The 22630-nt window shown below is 41.3% G+C and overlaps 1 protein-coding gene across 1 annotated transcript in view; it reads right to left on the bottom strand.

Moving 5' to 3' along the window:
- The window catches only part of DOCK5 (dedicator of cytokinesis 5), a 220632-nt gene that overhangs the window by 159024 nt on the left and 38978 nt on the right, over nt 1-22630 (bottom strand). Inside the window, exon 3 of the mRNA XM_082254554.1 lies at nt 6311-6351. Coding sequence (XP_082110680.1) covers nt 6311-6351 — 41 coding nt within the window. The remainder of the gene's footprint in view (nt 1-6310; nt 6352-22630) is intronic.

Below are 22630 nucleotides of genomic sequence, written 5' to 3'. Positions count from 1 at the left end.
ACAGAGGTTTACTTATTCTGAGAGATACTAAAGGAACACTCTAGTATTGGTGGTAGGAGTCAGAAACACTACACATGCTCGCCCCCCCTCCGAGGCAACCTCTGCCTACTGTTAGTTGGAAGCCGCTGTGGCCATGCCCCAGACCTGACTTCCTTCCTCCCCAGCAAAAAAAAAAATTGTCAGGGGGCAGTGGGCCGCATTGCCTGGGGTTCCGGGCGGCATGTTGGACATGCCTGACTTAAACACAGAAAAAATATACCACTATGCTATAGTCAGTGATGGCGAACCTTGGCACCCCAAATGTTTTGGAACTACATTTCCCATGCTCATGCACTCTGCAGTGTAGTTGAGCATCATGGGTAATTTCGATCCAAAACATCTGGGGTGCCAAGGTTCGCCATCACTGAAGGTGAAACATACAGGTATATTCCAGCGAGCACATTTTATACATGACTTAACTTAATAAACCACCACAAGATAAGCAACAAAGAACAAAAAGGGCACAAAAAAGAGAAGTAGGCATTATCAAGTTTACCGATCACTCTTTAAACACAATGTCAAGAGAGAGAGAGAGAGAGAGAGAGAGAGAGAGAGAGAGAGGGAAACTGAGATAAAATAACCATAAAGCCATCATATACATCCCCATATGTTGTGAAATTAGTGGGGATAAGAGGGCGTACCAAGGGGCCAGAACAACAACCAGGGTTCTGCCTCATCCCCTACAACCCTTCCACTTATGCCATAGTGTCTCATAATGTATGGCTCACTGTAGATCCAGGGGGGCAAAAAAAAAAGGAACAAAGGGTAGAGAAAGATCCAGAAAAGGAGAACAAGGAAGAAAAAGGAGAAAGGAAAGAGAGCACGCTATCTAATCATTACATAGCTATTTAATAGTACCTCAAAAGGCATCCAAGGTCCCCAAACTTTGTCAAAGAAAGCCCGTTTGTCAAGTAGTATCACGGAAAGGCGTTATAGTTAACCTGTTCATTTACATTGTTGCCCTGGAAGCTCTGGATAACTAAAAGATAGATGTACCATGTCCTGGAGTATAGAGGTTTTCATGTCATCACTCACTGAGTTCACTTCAATATTTTTGCTCATCTTGCAAGCTGGTGGATATGTTTTGCCAAGTCAGCATTGTTAACATGTGCCTACTATGTGAAGTACACAGCAAAGCACATACAGGACTTAGCATAGTAATATTCCTACTACAACAGAAAACAAAAGTATTATTTTTCTTATTCCTACTGGGTTAGGATGATGACATACATGATACATTGCTTCTTTTCACCCCTGCAGTGTTATTATCTTTATAGATTTCATTACAGGGATCTACAGAGACACATTTGCATGCGTGACACCAAGCAGAGCTATGTGTGTCTACAGAAACACACAGCCTTACAGCCTTAGGCAAGACACCCCCCCCCCCCATCCTTCCCGTCTCCTCAAAGCCAAAGATGGATATAGCGGTAACATTTTGTGACATGGTATACAGAGAATGCTCTCCGGATAGGAAGTTCAGTGACGGTCGCACTTAGGGATCTGAAGCTGGCATTGGTGATTCTAATTATATCCAAGCGTTTAGGCACACGTTTAAAAAAACCGATGTACTGTACACAGCTTCATTGCATTCATACACTGCATTATGTTTAAAAACACAAATTATTTAATACTAGTTAGATTATCAAAAATTAGACCTTTGTTGGTTGTACAAGTTCCTCACCCCCAAGTCAGTATTATGTAAGTGCAATTCTTTGTTTTATTTACTTTTAATAAATGGTTTTACGCTATGGGCTCTCCCCCTATCATTTGTTCTATGTAACACCTCGGAGCATCTGTGTGGACCAGCTTTATTGCCAAGGGAGTGTTTAAGCCTATTTACTGGTGGACGGCCATACAGCAGCTTTCCCTGATTGTTATATGCAATTGGTTGCTGACATCTGGTAAGCAAGATTTTCTGGTGGTGGCTCTACCTATTTGAGTGATCAATGTCGCATGATTTGCCTACCAACCTCTGGTAATTATATTGGGAGCACGGAGGTGGTCCTTTATGTATCTACTGAGATCTGTTATGTTTACTTTTTCTTGCTTCTGGTAAGCAGCCTGTGTTGGTGGTGGTGCACACTTATCATCTCTTTGATTCACATGGGAGATTAAATTTTTATACAGTATCACGCTATGTTTATTTTATGTTTCATTACTATATTCACCGATCCACATCTTTGAGCTGATATCATCTGTAAGGAGTCCTCTGCAGAGTTCCATTGGCCTGATTTTTGTGTATATCAACGCTCATCTTACTGCTATATCTGGTAAGCAGTACCTATACATATTGAATGCATTTGTGCCTTACTGGATTGGACTTCAGCAGTTTATCCATTATTGAATATTTTGGACTTTAATTTTCTGGGACTTTCAACATTTATTTTTAGATCTTATCACATATGGTCTATGTCATTTAGCGCAGCTTTTTCCCATTATTTGTTACACATATGTTTGTCACATTCAAGTTGCAGCTAGTAGAGTTTGATATTTAGCGCAGTTTTTCTTTTTCCAGTATTATGTAGATCCTCCTTTAGCTGCAAGTCCTTTGGGGCAAGTTTCTACTAGCTTTGGACATCTAGGTTTAAACTTTTTTTCCCAAGTTTTGCCCCAGTCTTTGTTGGACAGGTGTCTCAGTGTTGGCTGGGCTATTCTAAAACATTTGCTTACTTGGTAGTCACTTCCACCTGGCAACACTAGGGTTTGATTCCCAATCATGGTACTGCCAGCCTGGAGTTTGCATGACCCCATATAGGTTTCCTCCCACAATCCAAAGACATGCTGGTAGGGTAATTGGCACCTGTCTAAATTGGCCCTAGTATGTGTATGAATGAATAGGAGTTAAAGACTTTAGATTGTAAGCTCCTTGAGGGCAGGGACTGGTGTGAATATACATTATATATGTAAAGCACTGGGTAAATTGTTGGCGCTATGTAAGTACAATAAAACCTTGGATTGAGAGTAACTTGGTCTGAGTGTGTTTTGCAAGACAAGCAAAATTGTATAATTTATAAAGTTTGACTTCATAAACAAGCGATGTCTTGATATACAAGTACCGTCACCTCACAACTGAGTATAAAAGAGAAGAGAGGTGCGTCTAAGTGTAGCAATATGGTTACATTTAATGAAGGTACAATATTTAGCAACTCACATGGTTGAGGATTAAAACAGGCACATTAAGTATGCAGGCATCTGGGGTAAAGCTGTTCACATATACCATTCTCCATAACGCCATCGATGCCATCCCTTCCACGCTGTGCTCCACGAGGACTTCAAGCCTCGCTTTCAGTTTGCTTTACTGCAGGGTAGTCTTCCCGGTCATGATTGCAGACCCTAGGACCAACCCCCAGAGGACGTGAGTTATCACGAAACATGTAGTGGTTTATCCTGATGGCGCGAGAATTCGTATTGGTCCCTGGTGTTTAGATGGATCATCAGTGTTAGCTCTCCACCATACTGGTGGGTGACCCACGATCCGAGGAGGAATGTTCTGCAGGAACGCTGCGGCTGCATGTCATTGTTTGTTCCGCTGACATACAAAGTTTTTACATGTGAGTGCATCCCTTTTTATTTATTAAAGTTATACATTGGTAATGCACTATGGGAGTGTTTCCCCTTTTTATTTCCATGGTTATACACTGGATATCCCTGTGACCTATGATTGGTTGTCCCGGGAGAGAGTGACCTATGCTCCTGCCTGGCCATTCCAATACATTGGAGGATCTCTCTTTCATATGAGCGTTCAGCCACCTATAATCTAGTGGCAAGAGCTATTTGGTAAGGAGCCATCTCTCACTAGATTGTCTGGTGGATTCATTTCTACTCCTGGGCACACCTGATCTTCACCTTTCTTCATTTGTTTGGAGCTTTTCCTTTCCTGGGAATCGGTTTCAGCCAATACCTTCCTTTGGAGAAAGATATATAATAGATAGATACTCAGCAATATCCCTATATATATATAGTAGCGCAAACTTGTCAAGAAGCAAGTGCCAAAAAAATACTGTGCCCACTGCACAAAAGTCCGAAATGCAATAGATGTCACATAGGCAGCAGGAAAAAGTTCAGAAATTACTCAAACAGTCCATAATCCTTCACTCTATCTCCTGGGATGATAATGTACGAAGACGTGTTTCTCAAAAGGATCACCACCACCACCGTGCTCCAAGGGGGGAGGAGAATTGCCCACTCACCAGATGCTGTGGCCCAACCCACTTTCGTGTTTGAGCATTCAGGCTTATAATGATGGTCACTGGTCCAGAGTATCCACAACAGGAATCGCACCAGCGCAGTCAAAAAAAGCTCAGCAGCATATGGGGAGGAGAGAACATAATCCCAATAGCGTGATACCGTTTGAAAGGGTTTTATTAAATAAAATAAAACATAAGGTAACACACTCACATGTCTTGTATGTCATCCAACGCAAAAAAACAGTCACGAATAGGGGAGGGATGCCCTTCGGGAGATGATGTCCAGGCTCCACGCCGTGGACGCCGCGCCTTCTGGGTAATCCGAACTCCTCTTACACAGCCTGGTTACATCGCCTGGTCACGCCCCGACGCGTTTCGTGATTTCCACTTCTTCCCCGGGAGCGTCCCGGGGAAGAAGTGGAAATCACGAAACGCGTCGGGGCGTGACCAGGCGATGTAACCAGGCTGTGTAAGAGGAGTTCGGATTACCCAGAAGGCGCGGCGTCCACGGCGTGGAGCCTGGACATCATCTCCCGAAGGGCATCCCTCCCCTATTCGTGACTGTTTTTTTGCGTTGGATGACATACAAGACATGTGAGTGTGTTACCTTATGTTTTATTTTATTTAATAAAACCCTTTCAAACGGTATCACGCTATTGGGATTATGTTCTCTCCTCCCCATATGCTGCTGAGCTTTTTTTGACTGCGCTGGTGCGATTCCTGTTGTGGATACTCTGGACCAGTGACCATCATTATAAGCCTGAATGCTCAAACACGAAAGTGGGTTGGGCCACAGCATCTGGTGAGTGGGCAATTCTCCTCCCCCCTTGGAGCACGGTGGTGGTGGTGATCCTTTTGAGAAACACGTCTTCGTACATTATCATCCCAGGAGATAGAGTGAAGGATTATGGACTGTTTGAGTCATTTCTGAACTTTTTCCTGCTGCCTATGTGACATCTATTGCATTTCGGACTTTTGTGCAGTGGGCACAGTATTTTTTTGGCACTTGCTTCTTGACAAGTTTGCGCTACTATATATATATATATATATAGGGATATTGCTGAGTATCTATCTATTATATATCTTTCTCCATATGTTTTAGTTAAGTAGCTGCATAGCCAATTTATTTATTGGTGAGTGGTCCTCATTTGAAGCGCTTGGGATAGCTTATACCTTTATTTGGTTTTCGTTGGGCATTTAAGCTGTCATATTATATACAATACCTTCCTTTGTGGACTTTTTTAGTGTTCATTTTTTGGACTGTATATGTTAACATCATACTTTGATTCAGTATAGGGGTTTGTCATTCATCATTTAGCGCTACACCATTCTGTTTTTATTATTTATGATTGCAGACCGACAGCACTGAGAGCCGGCGGTGCGGAGGAATTATGCTCGCAATCCAAGGTTTTACTGTACCTTTAAGGAATAAGTTCACCTTTGGGAACATGGTACATGTTCTACCTAATTTTAGGGTGAAACATGTAGCATGTTCCCAATGCTACAAAAATAATAAATGCACATTTTTTTACCTGTAAAAAAAAAAAAAGCAAGCATTTATTATTTCCAAAAAAATTGAACGTAAAATTAAAGTATCCTTTAATAATAATATTTATGGCCAAAACTGTGGATCATTGGTTTTCCTTCTTTAGACCACTTCTGGTAGGTCCTGACAGCCGCAGGCCGAGAACATTCCATAACAGATGCAGTTTTGGAGACACTCGGACTCATTTAGTCATTACAACTTGGCCCTTGTCAAAGGCGCTCTAATCTTTATGCTTGGCCATTTCATTTTTTCTACTTTCAGCACACCAACTTCAGGGACATGTTCACTTGCTGCCTGCTATATACCACCTGCTTTCAGAAGACAATGTTAGTCACTTTACCTTGCAGTGGTCATAATGTAATGACTGACTGCTATAGCCTGTTTCTTATAGGACGCACATTTGGATTTATAAATGAAGATGTAAATAAGCTGTACTATCAGAACCAAGCTGTACCAGAAAATGACATGTATGAAATATTGTATCAACACTTCCCCACATCTTCCCATCATACAAGGTCAGGCTCGGATCACTTACCTTCTTTGATTTGTTCCTCCAAGTGAATCCTCTGTACCATCCTGTGAAAACAAACACAGAAAGTAAGTTCATAAGCTTAAACAAGGAAAGTGTGCAATAAAATACCCTGCGCACAGAATTGGACAAACTGAAAGTGTATTTTCTTAACCACTTTAAAACCGGAGGATTTTCCTGCTTTACGTCCAGGCCACTTTTTTCAACTTGGCACTGCGCGACTTTAACTGACAATTGCGCAGTCATGCAACGCTGTACCCAAACAAAATTTACATCCTTTTTTTCCCCACAAACTGAGCTTTCTTTTGGTGGTATTTGATCATTTTTTGCGATATTAAAAAAAAAAAAGAGCGAACATTTTGCGAAAAATTGACATTTTCTACTTTGACAGTTAAAAAATATCCAATATATTCAATTTTTGTCATATATTTAGGCCAAAATGTATTTAGCTACATGTCTTTGACAAAAAAATTCTCAACGAGCGTATTTTTAACCACTTTAAGACCGGAAGATTTTACCCCATTCCTGACCAGGCCATATTTTGCGATTCGGCACTGCATTATTTTAACGGACAATTGCGTGGTCGTGCGCAATTTATGTACCCAAATTAAATTTATGTCCTTTTTTTCCCCAACAAATAGAGCTTTCTTTTGGTGGTATTTGATCACCTGTGTTGATTTTTAATTTTTGAAAAAAAGAGCGATAATTTTGAAAAAAAAAAAAAAAAAAACAATATTTTTCACATTCTGATATATAACATTCTCCAAAAAAAATTTACAGATCAAAATTTTACATTTTATGCCAATTTGTTTTCTGCTACATATTTTTGGTAAAAAAAAAAAAAAAAATCACAATAAGCGTATTTTGATTGGCGCAAAAGTTATCGCGTTTACTAACTACGGGAAAGATTTGTCATTTTGATTGGCGCAAAAGTTATCGCGTTTACTAACTACGGGAAAGATTTGTCATTTTTATTGTTTATTTTTTTTTTTATTAGTAATGACAGTGATGTGCGATTTTTTTGCGGGACTGCGACATTGCGGCGGACAGATCAGACCCCTGACATTTTTGACACTTTTGGGGGGACCAGTGACATTACTACAATAATCAGTGCTATAAATATGCACTGTTACTGTAATAATAACACTGGCAAGGAAGGGGTTAACACTGATGGTGATCAAGGGGTTACATGTATGCCTCATGCTTACTGACGTGTGTGGGGGGAAGGGGTTGTGTGACAGAGACAGAGATCGCAGGTTCAGCTATGCTGAATCCTGTGATCTCTCCCTGCCTGTCACAGAGGAGATCCGCCTGCTTTGTTTACACAAGCGGGTGGATTTCCTCAGTCTTTCCCCGACGATCGGGGAAGAGGGGCGGCGATCACCGCATCTCCTCCCCTGGCCTGACTGGCCTCCCCTGGCCTGAGCCTCCAGCGGCACACGCGTGCCGCCGAGAGAGGGAGGTATCTGGCAACGTAGGTCTACATTGCCAGACCCAGCCAAGCCGCTCTGCTACAGTAGCAGCAACATGAGCGGTCGGCAAGTGGTTAAGCAGGTACCCACAGATATTAGATAACTGCTGACACAGCCAAGACTGACCAAATCAGGTGACACTTATAATGTCTGTAGGCATCTGGTGCATGCAGACGAGGTCAATGATTGATCTCTATGATTGATTTTATATATTTTTCCCTGCTGATCACTATTGCTCCCAGGGAAAATGGATGGTGATGGATCTGTCAGATCAGCTACCAGCTGATAAAAGTCTGCATGTTTATGCACCTCTCTTTTGATGGACTCAAACCGATCCTATGTCAAGTGCCAAATGCATTCTATGGACATAAGGCATTATTTTCCATAACTAGTCAACTTTGGCAGCAACAGGAACCTATCGAATGCCTCAGAAATAAAACAGGACCATTTCCAGGAACAAAACAAGAAAAATTTGAAAAACGTGCACAATTGACACCTATTCCCTGACCAAGAAATAGGCTGATGTTTGAACTGTCTGCTGCCTGTGAAGCTGCATCAAGGGTCACGGTTCTGCCTCCTGGGTGCAGTGATCATGATAATTAGATGGTGAAGGAGCATGCTGGACAAAACCTAGCCTGCCAAGTAGTAGTGAGTAATGACACATCAGAAAGCAATAATGGAATTCTAGAATATGTATCCAATGTTAGTCAATAAAGCAGTGCTCACAAAAACCTCAATTAAAGCGGAGTTCCGGCCTCGGGGGTGAAATTTAGCTAAAAATACCCCCGGGACAGTCAGGGCTAGTACATTCCACAATGGATAGCCTCTGTACTGTCCCGGGTCGCACTTACCTTTTAGAAGAAACTTACCTTGAAAATTTCTTCTTCAGCGCTGCCATCTCGGATGTGGGCAGCTGAAGCCAGCGCGTCCTCTTCCGTTTCCTCTTCCGTGTCCTCTTCTCCCAGAATGCGACTGCACCGGCCCCGCTCGTCACTTCCGGTGCGCGCGTGTCATCCCTCCACAGCTTCTGGGCATGCAGGGAATGAGGCGCCCGCACCGGAACTGACGAGCGGGGCCAGTGCAGGCGCATTGATTCCTGGGAGCGATGACGTTCAGCTCCCAGGAATCAATGCAAGGAGGAAGTGATGGCACGGGCCGCAGAGGGAGGAAGTGGAAGAAAGGTGAGTATATTTTCTTCAATAACAAGGTAAGTAAACAAAAAAAAAAAATCGTAACTATGCATTTGTTTTTCAGGTGACCAAGAGCAAGCGGATGGCCCAAAATCGACTATGTCGATTTTGAGGCCGGAACTCCGCTTTAAGTTAGAGTTAAATGAATCCCTTCACGCTGAGAGTACGCAAATATACGGCCCCACTGGACTGGGATTTTTTCCTGTGGGGCCGCATATTTGCGTATCTCCGTTTGTGCTTGGAGCGCAGAGACTGGGGTGTCACCAGGAGCTCGTTCTAATGAAAGTCCCACTCTGAATCACCTGATCGCCGGAATAGCCTCTGATTGGCTATCACAGTGATCAGTCACTGTGAAGCAGCCCCCTAGGTTTTCTGTCTCTGTGAATGAATGAGACAGATACCTTGTATCTTTCTCTGTCCTTACAGAGATAGAGCAAAACAACTATTAAAAAAAAATAAATAAATAATACCTAGATAAAGGTTTGATCTAGGTCAGCCCCAGGATTAGTGTTTGGGTCAGGGTCAAAGGTCAAGGTCAGTAATTTTTTGGATAGGATTTTCTTTTTTTTAAATTAGTATCAGTATCAATGTGTTTTAGACAGGATAAAAAAAGAAGCAAAATGTACACTATTGTTTCTGGGCTTACAGGTACAAACAACAATTAACATATATAGTATCGCTTTTTTTTTTTATATTTTGCCCAGTTTTTCTTAGATAATAAAAAAAAAAAAAACGAATTTGTCCTGAAAAAAAAACAAAAAAAAAACAAAAAAAAAACAAAAAAAAAACAAACAAGGTATAATCCACCTGGATGCACAAAGTAGTTGTAGTCGTGTAAAAGTTGCAAAATTGGGGTTAGGTATTAAGATTTGTTTTACGCCTAGGCGCAAAGGGGTTAAAGTTGTTGTAAATGCTAATGTTTTTACCTTAATGCATTTTCTGAATAAGGTTAAAAACCTTTTAGGTGCAGCTCCCCCACCCCTGCACCCCCTAAATTCTTACCCGAGCTCAATCTTGATCCAGCGCTGTGCCAGAGAGCAGCGGCGCTGCTCTCTCGCCCTCCTCACTGGACCCAGTGAGAGCCTTGGGAGCCATTGGCTCCTGCAGTTGTCAATCAAAACCAAATGACGAGGGAGCAGGGCAGGGCTCAGTCCTGTGCTGCACTGTTTGTATTGACACACACACAGTACAGCACAGTACTGAGCCCGCGTGGGTACCCCCCCAGCAAGCAGCTTGCTAGGGGGGATACTCAGAAGGCAGGAGGAGCCAGGAGTGCCAGCGGAAGACCCCAGAAGGGGAGGATTGGGGGTTGCCCTATGCAAAACTATTACAGACTAGGTACGTATTTATGTTATTTTTTTTTTTTTTTAAATAACAAAAAGTTTCTTAAGGCCCTGCTCACACCCGAGCGTATATTTCAGCTCGTAAAACGCTCATCTCTGAAGTCTCAAAATGCCCAACAAGCAAAATCCCATTCATTTCAATGGCTCCTGTTCACATCTGAGCGTTTTGTTACCTAAAGCAAAACGCCTGAAGCTTAAAAAAGTACATGAGCTTCTTTTTTGGCAGATAACAAGCGCTAGATGTCAATGCCTGCCTCCAAACATCTGCAAAAAAACGCCTGGAAAAAGCCCAATAAAACGTCTGAAAACGATACGCTCAGGTGTGAATGGAGCCTTACAGTTACTTTAACTAAGAAGAACAGAATAGGAGCTTTGCACTGCATTTGCTGGTTTCTATACCTTGCTGCTTCACTACTTCTACAACCAATAGGAGGCTGGCCATTGATGGATTGAATTCCATCCGGTTTAGCAGGGACAGGCTGAATTTCGATCCATCTATGACCATTCTTGCTCGACAGACGTAATGATGGACTTCTGTTGAATTAGAATGCGTGTGAACAGCAAGCTTTGATAAAGCATTTGCAAAGCATCCAGTCTTTTGTAATAGTTTTCAATGAGGCCCCAAATTCTTGCAGGTGGTAAAGCTGCCCATTCGTCTTGGCAAAATGCCTCCAGGTCATGCAAAGTCGTTGGTTGTCTTGCATGAACCGCACTTTCAAAGCTCCCAAGAGTGACTCAATGACATTAAGGTCAGGAGACTGTAATGGCCAATCCAGAGCCTTCACCTTTTTCTGCTGTAACAACTGGAGGGTCAACTTGGTCTTCTGCTTAGGGTCATTGTCGTGCTTGAAAGTCCAAGAGCGTTCCATGCGCAGCTTTTGTGAAGAATGCAAATGGTCTGCCAGTATTTTCTGCTAACATCCTGCTTTCATCTTGCCATCAATTTTTGCAAGTTTCTCTGTGCTTTTAGAGGGCACACACCCCCATAACATCAGTGAGCCATCACCATGCTTCACAGTGGGGATGGTATTTTTGTCAGTATAGTCCTTGTTGATCCCTCTCCAAACAAAGCGCTTATGGTTATGACCATAAAGCTATGTCTTGGTCTCATCACTACAGATTACAGTGTGCCAGAAGCTGTGAGGCTTCAAGGTATAGTCGGGTATATTGTAAGCGGGCTTTTTTGTGGCACTGGTGAAGTAAAAGCTTCTTTCTGGCAATTTGGCCATGCAGCTCATTTTTGTTCAAGTATTGTCGTATTGTGCTCCTTGAAACCACCACACTGTCTCTTTCCAGAACAGCCTAAGGTTACCTGTGGGTTTTTCTTTGTATCCTGAACAATTCTTCTGGTAGTTGTGGCTTCAAACTTTTCTGGTCGACCTGACCATGGCTTGATATCAAGAGATCCCCGATTCTTCCACTTCTTAAATGATTGAACAGTACTGACTGGCATATTCAAGGCGTTGGATTTCTTTTTATATCCTTTTCCATCTATATAAAGTTTCAATACCTTGTTAGGCAGGTCTTTTGCCAGTTCTTTTCTTCTCCTCATGGCTCAGCCTGCTCAGTGCATCCACGTGAGAGCTAACAAACTCATTGACTAAATATACACAAACTAACTGAGATTTAAAAAGAAACAGATGTAGAAAACAAACCTTTAATTGACATTTTAACCTTTGTGTGTCACCTTGTGAGTCCGTACCAAGGCCAAACATTCCAGAGGATGTAAACTTTTGATCAGGACCATTAGGGCGATTTCTGTTATTATGGATTTAAAAAAAAAAAGAGCCAAAGAACTCTATGATAATAAATGGCTTTATCTGATCACTATGCTTAAAAAAAAAAAGGACAGTATTTTTGGTATGATCAGTCATATATATTTTCAATATCAATAGCAAAATGTAATGATTTCTGCCAGGGTACCCAAACTTGTTATATATACACACGCACACACATTATATATATATATATATATATATATATTTTTTTTTTTTTGAGTTCCTTCACCCATTTTATGAGAAAAGTATATATATATATATATATATATATATATATATATATATATATATATATATATATATATATATATATATATATATATATATATATACACACACACACACACACATACATTATATGTGATGGGAAAGCTACCTGTCTTGTACTACTTACATTTTTAACTATACCATCAAACTACTGAGATTTAACCACATGTCACTGAGATTTAACCACATGTCACATGTACAAGTTCAATGGGTGAAGTCATTTAGCTAACTGTGCTTTGATTGTGTAGTTGCAATCATGACATTCAAGCTTTATTTTATTAGTCTATAAATGGAGTAGAATGAAAAAGCTCTTGGGCATTGCCTTTGTTTATGAAACCCAAACAAAGAACATATCCTTGGAATTATTTTCTTGAGTATATAAAGCTTCAAAAATAAAAAACGGGGAAAAGCCAGAAAGAATGTATAGTTGCCCTTAGCACACAAGAGGTTAAGCCTTGGAAAGACAAGAGCCACTGTGTACAATGACCACATTCTGTCCAGCAATGGGAGTGGGTGGAGATCACAGACTGCAGTACTGAGGCTGAAGGTCAGAGGAATCAATGCAGTAAAATATACGACCCTTCTACTCAGAACTGCTAAGACAATGGATGACTCTCTGCTTAAAAGAAGAACTCCACTGAACACTATACTGACCACATAATATAAGCCAATGCAATCTATTACAGAATATGTGAACATTTATCTTGCAAAACAATCTATTTGGTTTACAATAGAAGGGAAGAGCAAACGTGTGTGTGTGTGTGTGTGTGTATGTATAATATATATACATACACACACACACACACACACACACACACACACACACACACACACACGTACATATACACACATACATACACACACACACACACACACACACACATATATATATATATATATATATATATATATATATATATATATATATATATATATATGTCTCACCTTGTAAATATATATATTTTTTTATATATGTGACAACACAATCTCTGTTTTCAGCAGCTTAAGAGGCTGGGAGAGGTGGGGATGGAGAAGCAGCAGCACACTGATCTTCTCAGTGAAATGCAGGGAGGCATGTCAGCACAGGTCTAGTCTTTGGAGGGCAGTCAGGCTGCCAGCACAGCCAGAAAACGGACCACGCTGGGAAGGATGTGCTCAGATGCAGAGCATTGCATGGTCAATTGGAAATAGGAAAGCAGGGGGACTAAAGGAAGCATTGCAAAGAAAACAGGTACATTTTTAACACAAATACATGGTACAAAAGACACATATCTAAACTTTCAAATATAGGGGTATTATATGTTTAAAAATAACCCTTTCTGTAAAAATACAAAAAAAAAAGAAGATCAATGCACAGGGGCAACACAGGGGCTTAGTGATTAGCACTTGTGCCTTGCAGCACTGGGGCCCTAGGTTCAAATTCTCAACAGGACACTATGTGCATGGAGCTTTCATGTTCTCTTTGCGTTTGCAGGAGTTCTCAGGGTAATCCATTTTTTTCCAACACTCCAAAAAGATATGCTGGAAGGTTAATTGGTTCAACCAGGAATGCCCAAAGATTGTGGCCTCACCTACCAAGCACTTTGAGTACTCAGGGAGAAAAGTGTTATAGAAATACAAATAGGGCAAAAAAAGGGCAATAAAAACGTATTAAGTGCAGAATCTCATAGGAACTATTCAGGGTTAGTTCACTTTTACCAAAAAACTGCCTAGGCAGGTAAGGGGTGCCTGTAGATCTAAAACAAACTGTGCAGCTTTGACTAAAGTTGCATATTGTCCTTACTATAGATGTAGGCCATCTATGTACCTTCCAAAGCCTGGCTGAAAAGCTCCCAGAGATGGCATCATCCTGTCCTGCCTGTTGCTAGGACACTACTAGATCCTACTGCTTACCTCCCACCATCACAGGAGTGAGCTCTCAAATCCCCACACACGTGGGAGAGAGAACGCATATGAGGGGGCTAGAATGAACTGGGCAGAGTTGTATAAAGTACTCGAAACTCATACTTGAGTAAAAGTGCTCGATCAAAAAGTGACTTGAGTAGAAGTGGAAGTGCTCAATCAAAAAGTGACTTGAGTAGAAGTACTAAAGTATTCAACATTTTTTGTACTTAAGTATTGCAAGTAGTTTTTTTAAAAATTTTGCTACTCAAGTACTGAAAGTAAAAGTACAAGTACTGTGTTATGTAGTTATTAAAGAAAGAAGTCAAAAGTTTGAACATCATATTGTTTTTTATTATTTCAAATGCAGCTTTTATTTATACATACAGTAGCATTTATTTCCGTATGCGCTGATAATACACATGTTTTGAGCTTCATGAAACCTGCCATCTACTGTTCTGGCAGTGGTAATTTTTATAATAGTAACGAGTAACTATGCAGCACAAAAAAAAAAAAAATATCTGGAGTAGAAGTATTGAAATCATCGAAAAAATGTAGTGAAGTAAAAGTGGAAGTAGGAGCAAAAATTCTACTCCAGGAAAGTACAGATACCGCCTTTCCGTACTTAAGTACAGTAGTGAAGTAGTTCTACTTAGTTACTATACATCTCTGGAACTGGGAGTGTTTTAAAGAGGAAGTAAACCCTCCTCTGTAACTTGTACCTATAGGTAAGCCTATGATAAGGCTTACCTATAGGTACTGTAAATATCTCCTAAACATGTACGGTTTAGGAGATATTTACCTTATATGCAGCCAGTGACGTCACTGGCGCATGCGCTCTGAAGGAACGGCCGCTGGTGCTGTTCCTTCAGAGCCCCGTGCCGTGACCGTCGGCTCCCGGAAGACGGGCGACTGTACATGTGACCCGTCATACAGGTAAGCAGGTGGCACGGCGGGGGCTCGTTCTAAGGTAAGTATTTCATAATGAGCTAGTACGCGGTGCATACTAGCTCATTATGCGTTTCTTTTTCAGGTTGCAAAAAAAAAATAATAATTTTTACGGGTTTACAACCTCTTTAACAACATCCTAGCAGCAAGGCAGGATGAAATAAAGTCATCTTTAGGAATTTTGGCCAGGCTTCATGGGGTACGTAAATGGCCTACACCTATAGCAAGGGTATTTAACCTTGGTCAAAGGTGCAGTTTGTTTTTATCCACAGGTGCCCCTTATCTGCATAGGCATTATTTTTGGTAAAGGTGCACTGACCCTTTAAGTAGTCAGTTAAAGGCAATACGGAGAACCTATGCTTTGCGCAGACCAATTTCTCATTTCATGTTAGAGTACTCCTCATTTCAGCATGTAATAATGGTTAGCGTTTGGACTATGTCCACACATCTGACAAATATGTTGTGTAACGAGATGTCTAATTTAGAAATCCATTAGCTGCTAATGGCTGAAGAGTTTTCACAATAAATTGACACTTAATGGAACATGAACATTTTGCATGTTCAGTGCCATTCAAACTACTTTCACATCTGACTTTTCTGAGTTTTTTTTTTTCCCCAAAGATTTTCAATAAAAGTGAAGTTGGGCAACTTCAGAAAAATATATGACATCACCCCCCACCTGTGAATGGTTTAGGTGATAAAATGAAATAATAATTCTATCTTCAGAATACACAACATTCTCCTGCCAATGATCACCTTTGCATTCAAGATAGAACCTCTATCTAGTTAGAATTTCCCATCTCCGTCTAATTAGAATTTCCCATCAGCGTATTTTCTGCAGCATGGTGGTGGAGACTCTCTATGATCCCAGCATCTCACATTCCCTAGAGCTATAAAACAAACATTCTGATGCTTCTAAGGAATGTTAGACACGCTTTTATTTCCTGGACCAATGACTAGTGCAGAGAGCATGGGGAAACCCTGGGAAGTTCCATAGATAGTAGCTGGAACTACCACGAGAGGTGGTTTTAACGTATACTCCAACCAAAACTGTCTTTTTCAGTTTTCGGTGACCAAGGAATTTTAAAGCTGAACTCCAGGCACACACACTTTAATTTGAATATATTACTCAATAGCCAAAAATCATAGAAATCCAATTTGTGTGCACTAAGTGCCTTTACAAATCCAGGTATCAGAAACAAAGATAAAGTGCAGAAAGGGCAAGTGGTCCATCTAGTAAGCCCCATTTTTTTATTTTTTTATATATATACATACATACATATACACATATATACATACAGTGCCTTGCGAAAGTATTCGGCCCCCTTGAACTTTTCGACCTTTTGCCACATTTCAGGCTTCAAACATAAAGATATAAAACTGTAATTTTTTGTGAAGAATCAACAACAAGTTGGACACAATCATGAAGTGGAACGAAATTTATTGGATATTTCAAACTTGGTAACAAAAAAAAAAAAAAAATTGGGTGTGCAAAATTATTCAGCCCCTTTACTTTCAGTACAGCAAACTCTCTCCAGAAGTTCAATGATCCAATGTTGACCTAAATGACTAATGATGATAAATAGAATCCACCTGTGTGTAATCAAGTCTCCGTATAAATGCACCTGCCCTGTGATAGTCTCAGAGGTCCGTTTAAAGCGCAGAGAGCATCATGAAGAACAAGGAACACACCAGGCAGGTCCGAGATACTGTTGTGGAGAAGTTTAAAGCCGGATTTGGATACAAAAAGATTTCCCAAGCTTTAAACATCCCAAGGAGCACTGTGCAAGCGATAATATTGAAATGGAAGGGGTATCAGACCACTGCAAATCTAGGAAGTCCTGGCCGTCCCTCCAAACTTTCAGCTCATACAAGGAGAAGACTGATCAGAGATGCAGCCAAGAGGCCCATGATCACTCTGGATGAACTGCAGAGATCTACAGCTGAGGTGGGAGACTCTGTCCATAGGACAATAATCAGTCATATACTGCACAAATCTGGCCTTTATGGAAGAGTGGCAAGAAGAAAGCCATTTCTTAAAGATATCCATAAAAAGGGTCGTTTAAAGTTTGCCACAAGCCACCTGGGAGACACACCAAACATGTGGAAGAAGGTGCTCTGGTCAGATGAAACCAAAATTGAACTTTTTGGCAACAATGCAAAACGTTATGTTTGGCGTAAAAGCAACACAGCTCATCACCCTGAACACACCTTCCCCCACTGTCAAACATGGTGGTGGCAGCATCATGGTTTGGGCTTGCTTTTCTTCAGCAGGGACAGGGAAGATGGTTAAAATTGATGGGAAGATGGGTGGAGCCAAATACAGGACCATTCTGGAAGAAAACCTGATGGAGTCTGCAAAAGACCTGAGAGTGGGACGGAGATTTGTCTTCCAACAAGACAATGATCCAAAACATAAAGCAAAATGTACAATGGAATGGTTCACAAATAAACATATCCAGGTGTTAGAATGGCCAAGTCAAAGTCCAGACCTGAATCCAATCGAGAATCTGTGGAAAGAACTGAAAACTGCTGTTCACAAACGCTCTCCATCCAACCTCACTGAGCTCGAGCTGTTTTGCAAGGAGGAATGGGCAAAAATTTCAGTCTCAATTTCAGGTGGTGCTACAAAGTATTAACTTAAGGGGGCTGAATAATTTTGCACGCCCAATTTTTCAGTTTTTTATTTGTTAACAAAGTTTGAAATATCCAATAAATTTCGTTCCACTTCATGATTGTGTCCCACTTGTTGATTCTTCAAAAAAAAATTACAGTTTTATATCTTTATGTTTGAAGCCTGAAATGTGGCAAAAGGTCGAAAAGTTCAAGGGGGCCGAATACTTTCGCAAGGCACTGTATATATGCTTTTTTTTCTCATAAAATAGGTGAAGGAACTCAATCACGACCCCCCAAACCCCCCTTTCCCCACCTACACACACTCACACCCACCAAACCGCATCAAATAGTGGGTGTGGTCAAATTTCACCAATGGTGGGAGGGTCTTAAAGGGTTGTTAAATACTAGCAGTGCATAGTACAGTACATAGTAAGTAAAATGTTCAGTGGGGCTTACACACAGTGCAGAGTTCAGAGTTGAGCTACATGCAGAGTTGGGGGGTGCACTACACATATAGTGCAGAATTCAGGGGTGGACTACACACAGAATGCAGATTTTAGCCTTCTTCCACAGCTGCTTGCCTTTGCATCCCCCGTCCACATATAACCATCACGCCTCTTTTTTTCAAGTATCTCCCTGCACACTGTAAGCGGCTCTGTCTCTCCCACTTGCAGAGAGATTTTACCATGGGGAGTCAGCATCCGCACTACACCCCAGACACCTGCATCTACTTTGTCCCCATCCTGCACTTAGTGGTAGCCACCTAAGAAATCAGATCTGTGGGAGCCATTGGAAGACAAGCTGTCACTTGTAAACAAAGAAGTCAGACTTCTGTGTTTACAAGTGATAGTGGTGATCAGGGAGCAGAAGGCCTGAACCAGAGGTGGTGGAACTGAGTTTCACCAAGTTCCAGCTGAAAAAAGCTCTGTGTGTGTATATATGTACACACACACACACATATATATATATATATATATATATATATATATATATATATATATAATGTGTATATGTATGTGTGTATGTAAATGATTATATATATATCTATCTATATCTATATATATATATATATATATATATATATATATATATATATATATACACACATACATACACACACACACACGTATACACACACATATATATATTATACACACAACCACATACGTACAGTATATATATATATTTATATTTTTTCTACTACTTCAGGCTTTTGTCTTTAGCTCTATATTTTCCCAAAACATGTTTGAATCCACTTACTGTTGACTGACACACTAACTCTGCTGGAAGTCTATTCCAAGCATCAACTACTTATTCGGTAAAATAATACTGTCTAAGATTACTTTTGATCTTTCCTCCTGATAGTTTCAGATCATGTCCCCATGTTCCTGATCTTAGCTTTATATTGAAAGGGATGGTTTACATCAGTGCGTTGTCATAATGCACAGACATTTTCTGTGCAGTGGGCTAAGAAGTACAATTATTCTTTAGCCTCCATTCACATCAGCGCGATTTGATATGTCAAATCGCATGCCAAATTGCAGCCTATTGCCAGCAATGACACTGTCTCAAACGATGCGATGCAGACTTTGTGGCGCCGCACTGATTTCCAAAAGTAGTTCCTGCACTACTTTTGGCGACTTTAGGAGCGATTTCAAAAGGCATCTGTACATGAACCCGCACAGATGTCTTTCAAATCGCCTCTGAACTTGCACTGAAAAACAGGTTTGAAATCACCCGCATTCAATGTGAACAAGAGCTAAATTGCTCACATAGCACTTGAAAAAGTAAATGACACATCTTTTTTAAAGTAAGGCACTGATCGTTCACACCTGTGTGCTAAGATGTATTACAAGGCATGTGCACTGAAGTGCATTAGGATGCTATTCAACATGAATAGTACCACAGTGGTTGGAGTGCATTGGCACTGGGTGCCGCAAAAAATTTCTACTGTGATATTCTCCAACGATGCCCTCAAGATATAAGCAACCAATATATCATGTTTATCTTTCCAGACACCATGCCATAAATAAATCAGTTTTGAGTGGAATAATCCTTTACCTCCTGCCCACCGTATAGACAAATTACAGGTAGCAGGATCCTCTCTCGTTCGCACCGCTCAGGGGCGCGCCACATTGCAATTGTGGACATGCCACGTCTCTGGAACACAGTGCAACCTCGACCTTGGTAAAGAGCTGATGACACGGCTCTTTACCCATGTGATCGGTTATGTCTAATCACAGCTGACCACATGCAAACACAGAAATTCTGTTTATCGGCTCTCCTTGCCTCACACTGACAGAATGTGAGGAGAAGAGAGCTGATCAGTGGCTTCTCCTAACAGGGGAGACCTGTACAAATAATCAGGGCACTGATTATCAGTGGAGCTCCAACAGTGCCAAGCAGTGATGCCAATCTGTGCCCATCAGTAATGCCAGTCAGTGCTGCCTTTCAGTGCCTGCTCATCAGCGCCGATCAGTGCTGCATATTACTGTCTCCTCATCAGTGCCGCCTGATCATTGCAGCCTATCAGTGCCGCCTCATCATTGCAGACTATTAGTGCCGCCTCATCATTGCAGACTATCAGTGCCGCCTCATCATTGCAGCCTGTCAGTGCAGCCTCCCGGGGCCCAGCACTGCTACTTTGCTGAACAGCTTGGTCTCTTAAAGGAAGTTGAAAAAATAAAGATTTCTTAGCTGGATTAGCAGGAAATAAAGTTATTTTTTCTCTATCCTCGCTTAAACGTATGAACAGTGGAGTCAGGTTTCCCCATTACATAACCTCTGCTCACTATAACCTGTGCTGACCTGTTTACATTTGGCATGCCGTGTCCCAATGCTGTCAGCGCTGCCTTGTACAAGTTCCTGGTGAGCAGGAACATTCCCATGCCTAGACTGGTTACAGATCTGTAGTACGGGAGAGGGGGCCAGCTTCTGGGATTGTTCTGAACATGATCCATCAGCGCAAGCCACCTTCTTCCATTGCTCTGTGGTCCAGTTTTGATGCTCACGTACCTATTGTAGGCACTTTTGGCTGTGGACATGGGTCACCCTCTGACTGGTCTGCAGCTACAAAGCCCTATACATAAATTGTGATGCACTGTGTGTTCTGACATCTTTCCATCAGAACCAACATTAACTTTGTCAGCAATTTGAGCTACAGCAGCTTTTCTATTGGATCGGACTACACGGGCCAACCTTCGCTCCCCATGTGCATCAATAAGCCTTGGCCACCCATGACCCGATCACCAGTTTCCTTACCTTGGACCACTCTTGGTTGGTCCTGACCACTGCAGACCAGGAACATTCCACAAGAGCTGCAAGTTTGGAGTTGCTCTGACCCAGTCACTTCAATCCTTATGCTTGCCTATTTTCTCTGCTTTTAACACATCAATTTCATGGACAACAATTTCAGATGCCATTGTAATGAGATAATCAATGTCATGCACTTTACCTATCAGTGGTAATAATGTTATGGCTGATCGGTATACACTTCTAAAGTGGCATTAAACATTTGTCAACAAATTGCATAAGCAGTACCAGAATTTATATCCTTCTATTGCTGCTGTCCCCTTTGCCATTGGTATATCCAGCTAAAGGGTAGTCTCCCTGGAGCCACCCTGACTGTGCAATAGTGGTCAGGACTACGAAGGTTTCAAAGAAGGAACCCTAATCATGCGCATTAAAGCCTGGGCATGAGGACGCAGGGTGCCCTCTGATGCCAAATAATGGGATATTTAGTCCTGATGCAGGAAGCCAGCTGACACTATTAGGCAGGCATGAATGACAGAGGGGAGGCTGGGTGCAAGCAATTATGAGACATGGGAGAGCACCTGACGCTACTGTGAGCACTTCCTGATCCAGAATATTGTTGTTGTTTTTAAAACTTTTTTTATTGACAAGGATTGTAAATGACCACACAGTACAATAATATGGTATACAGATCAATCAGAACACAATTATTGCACTATTACATATATAGTCAGAAAAATAGAAGGCGGTCACCTGGTATGTAGCAAATATACACATATAGATATACAGTATATATAGCGTTTTGTGCAAAAAACAGAAAACAAAAAGGAAAAAAAAAAAAAAAAAGAAACAAACCACCCGAGCTTGCTAATGTACATCTGCTCAAAATGTCAACTTAGCTACGCTGATATATAGAACATAGGAAAAGTCTCAAGCTCAGGTAAACATCACTAAAACTTTCAGTGGGTTTAAAATTGTAACAATCTATCCATCACTAGCTGTGGAGAGGCAAGGCTATGGTTATCTAGCCAGATCTGCCAGACAAGGTTGAATTCCTGTAACACATTAAGATGGTGATAGACCAATTGTTCTCTAAGAAGGATAAAGTTAACAACCCACTGGGCCCTAGTAGGCACCGTAGATGCCAGCCAAAATCAGGCAATCAACTTCCTAGCAAGGTATAATAATCTGGTTACCATGATATAAATACCCTCTTCGGGACATTTCAGCATCGATTGCACCCAACAGACACGCCAGCAGTGTGAGAGGTATAGGTGTTTGGGCTAGATCAGAGATAGTCTGCATAACCTCTGCCCAATATCATGTAAGTTTCGGGCAACGCCATATCATGTGTATAAAGTCCCCTCTGTGGACTGTACATTTCGGGCATAAGGGAGAGTTTCTTCATCCCAAATCATATAGTTTAATAGGTGTACAATAAGTTCTGTGTAGGATAAATAGTTGCGAAAGTTTATGGGAGGCCAATACCGACACAACTGGAAGGGACTCCAAGGCCATGTCCCATTGATCCCCATCTATAGCTCAAATATCAGTAGTCCAATGGGTTCTACATTTAAGT

The sequence above is a fragment of the Pelophylax lessonae genome (assembly GCF_965119305.1).
Source record: "Pelophylax lessonae genome assembly, chromosome: 4".
NCBI lineage: Eukaryota > Metazoa > Chordata > Amphibia > Anura > Ranidae > Pelophylax > Pelophylax lessonae.
The sequence above is the reverse complement of the archived record's forward strand: the minus strand, read 5'-3'. Positions and strand labels throughout refer to the sequence as shown.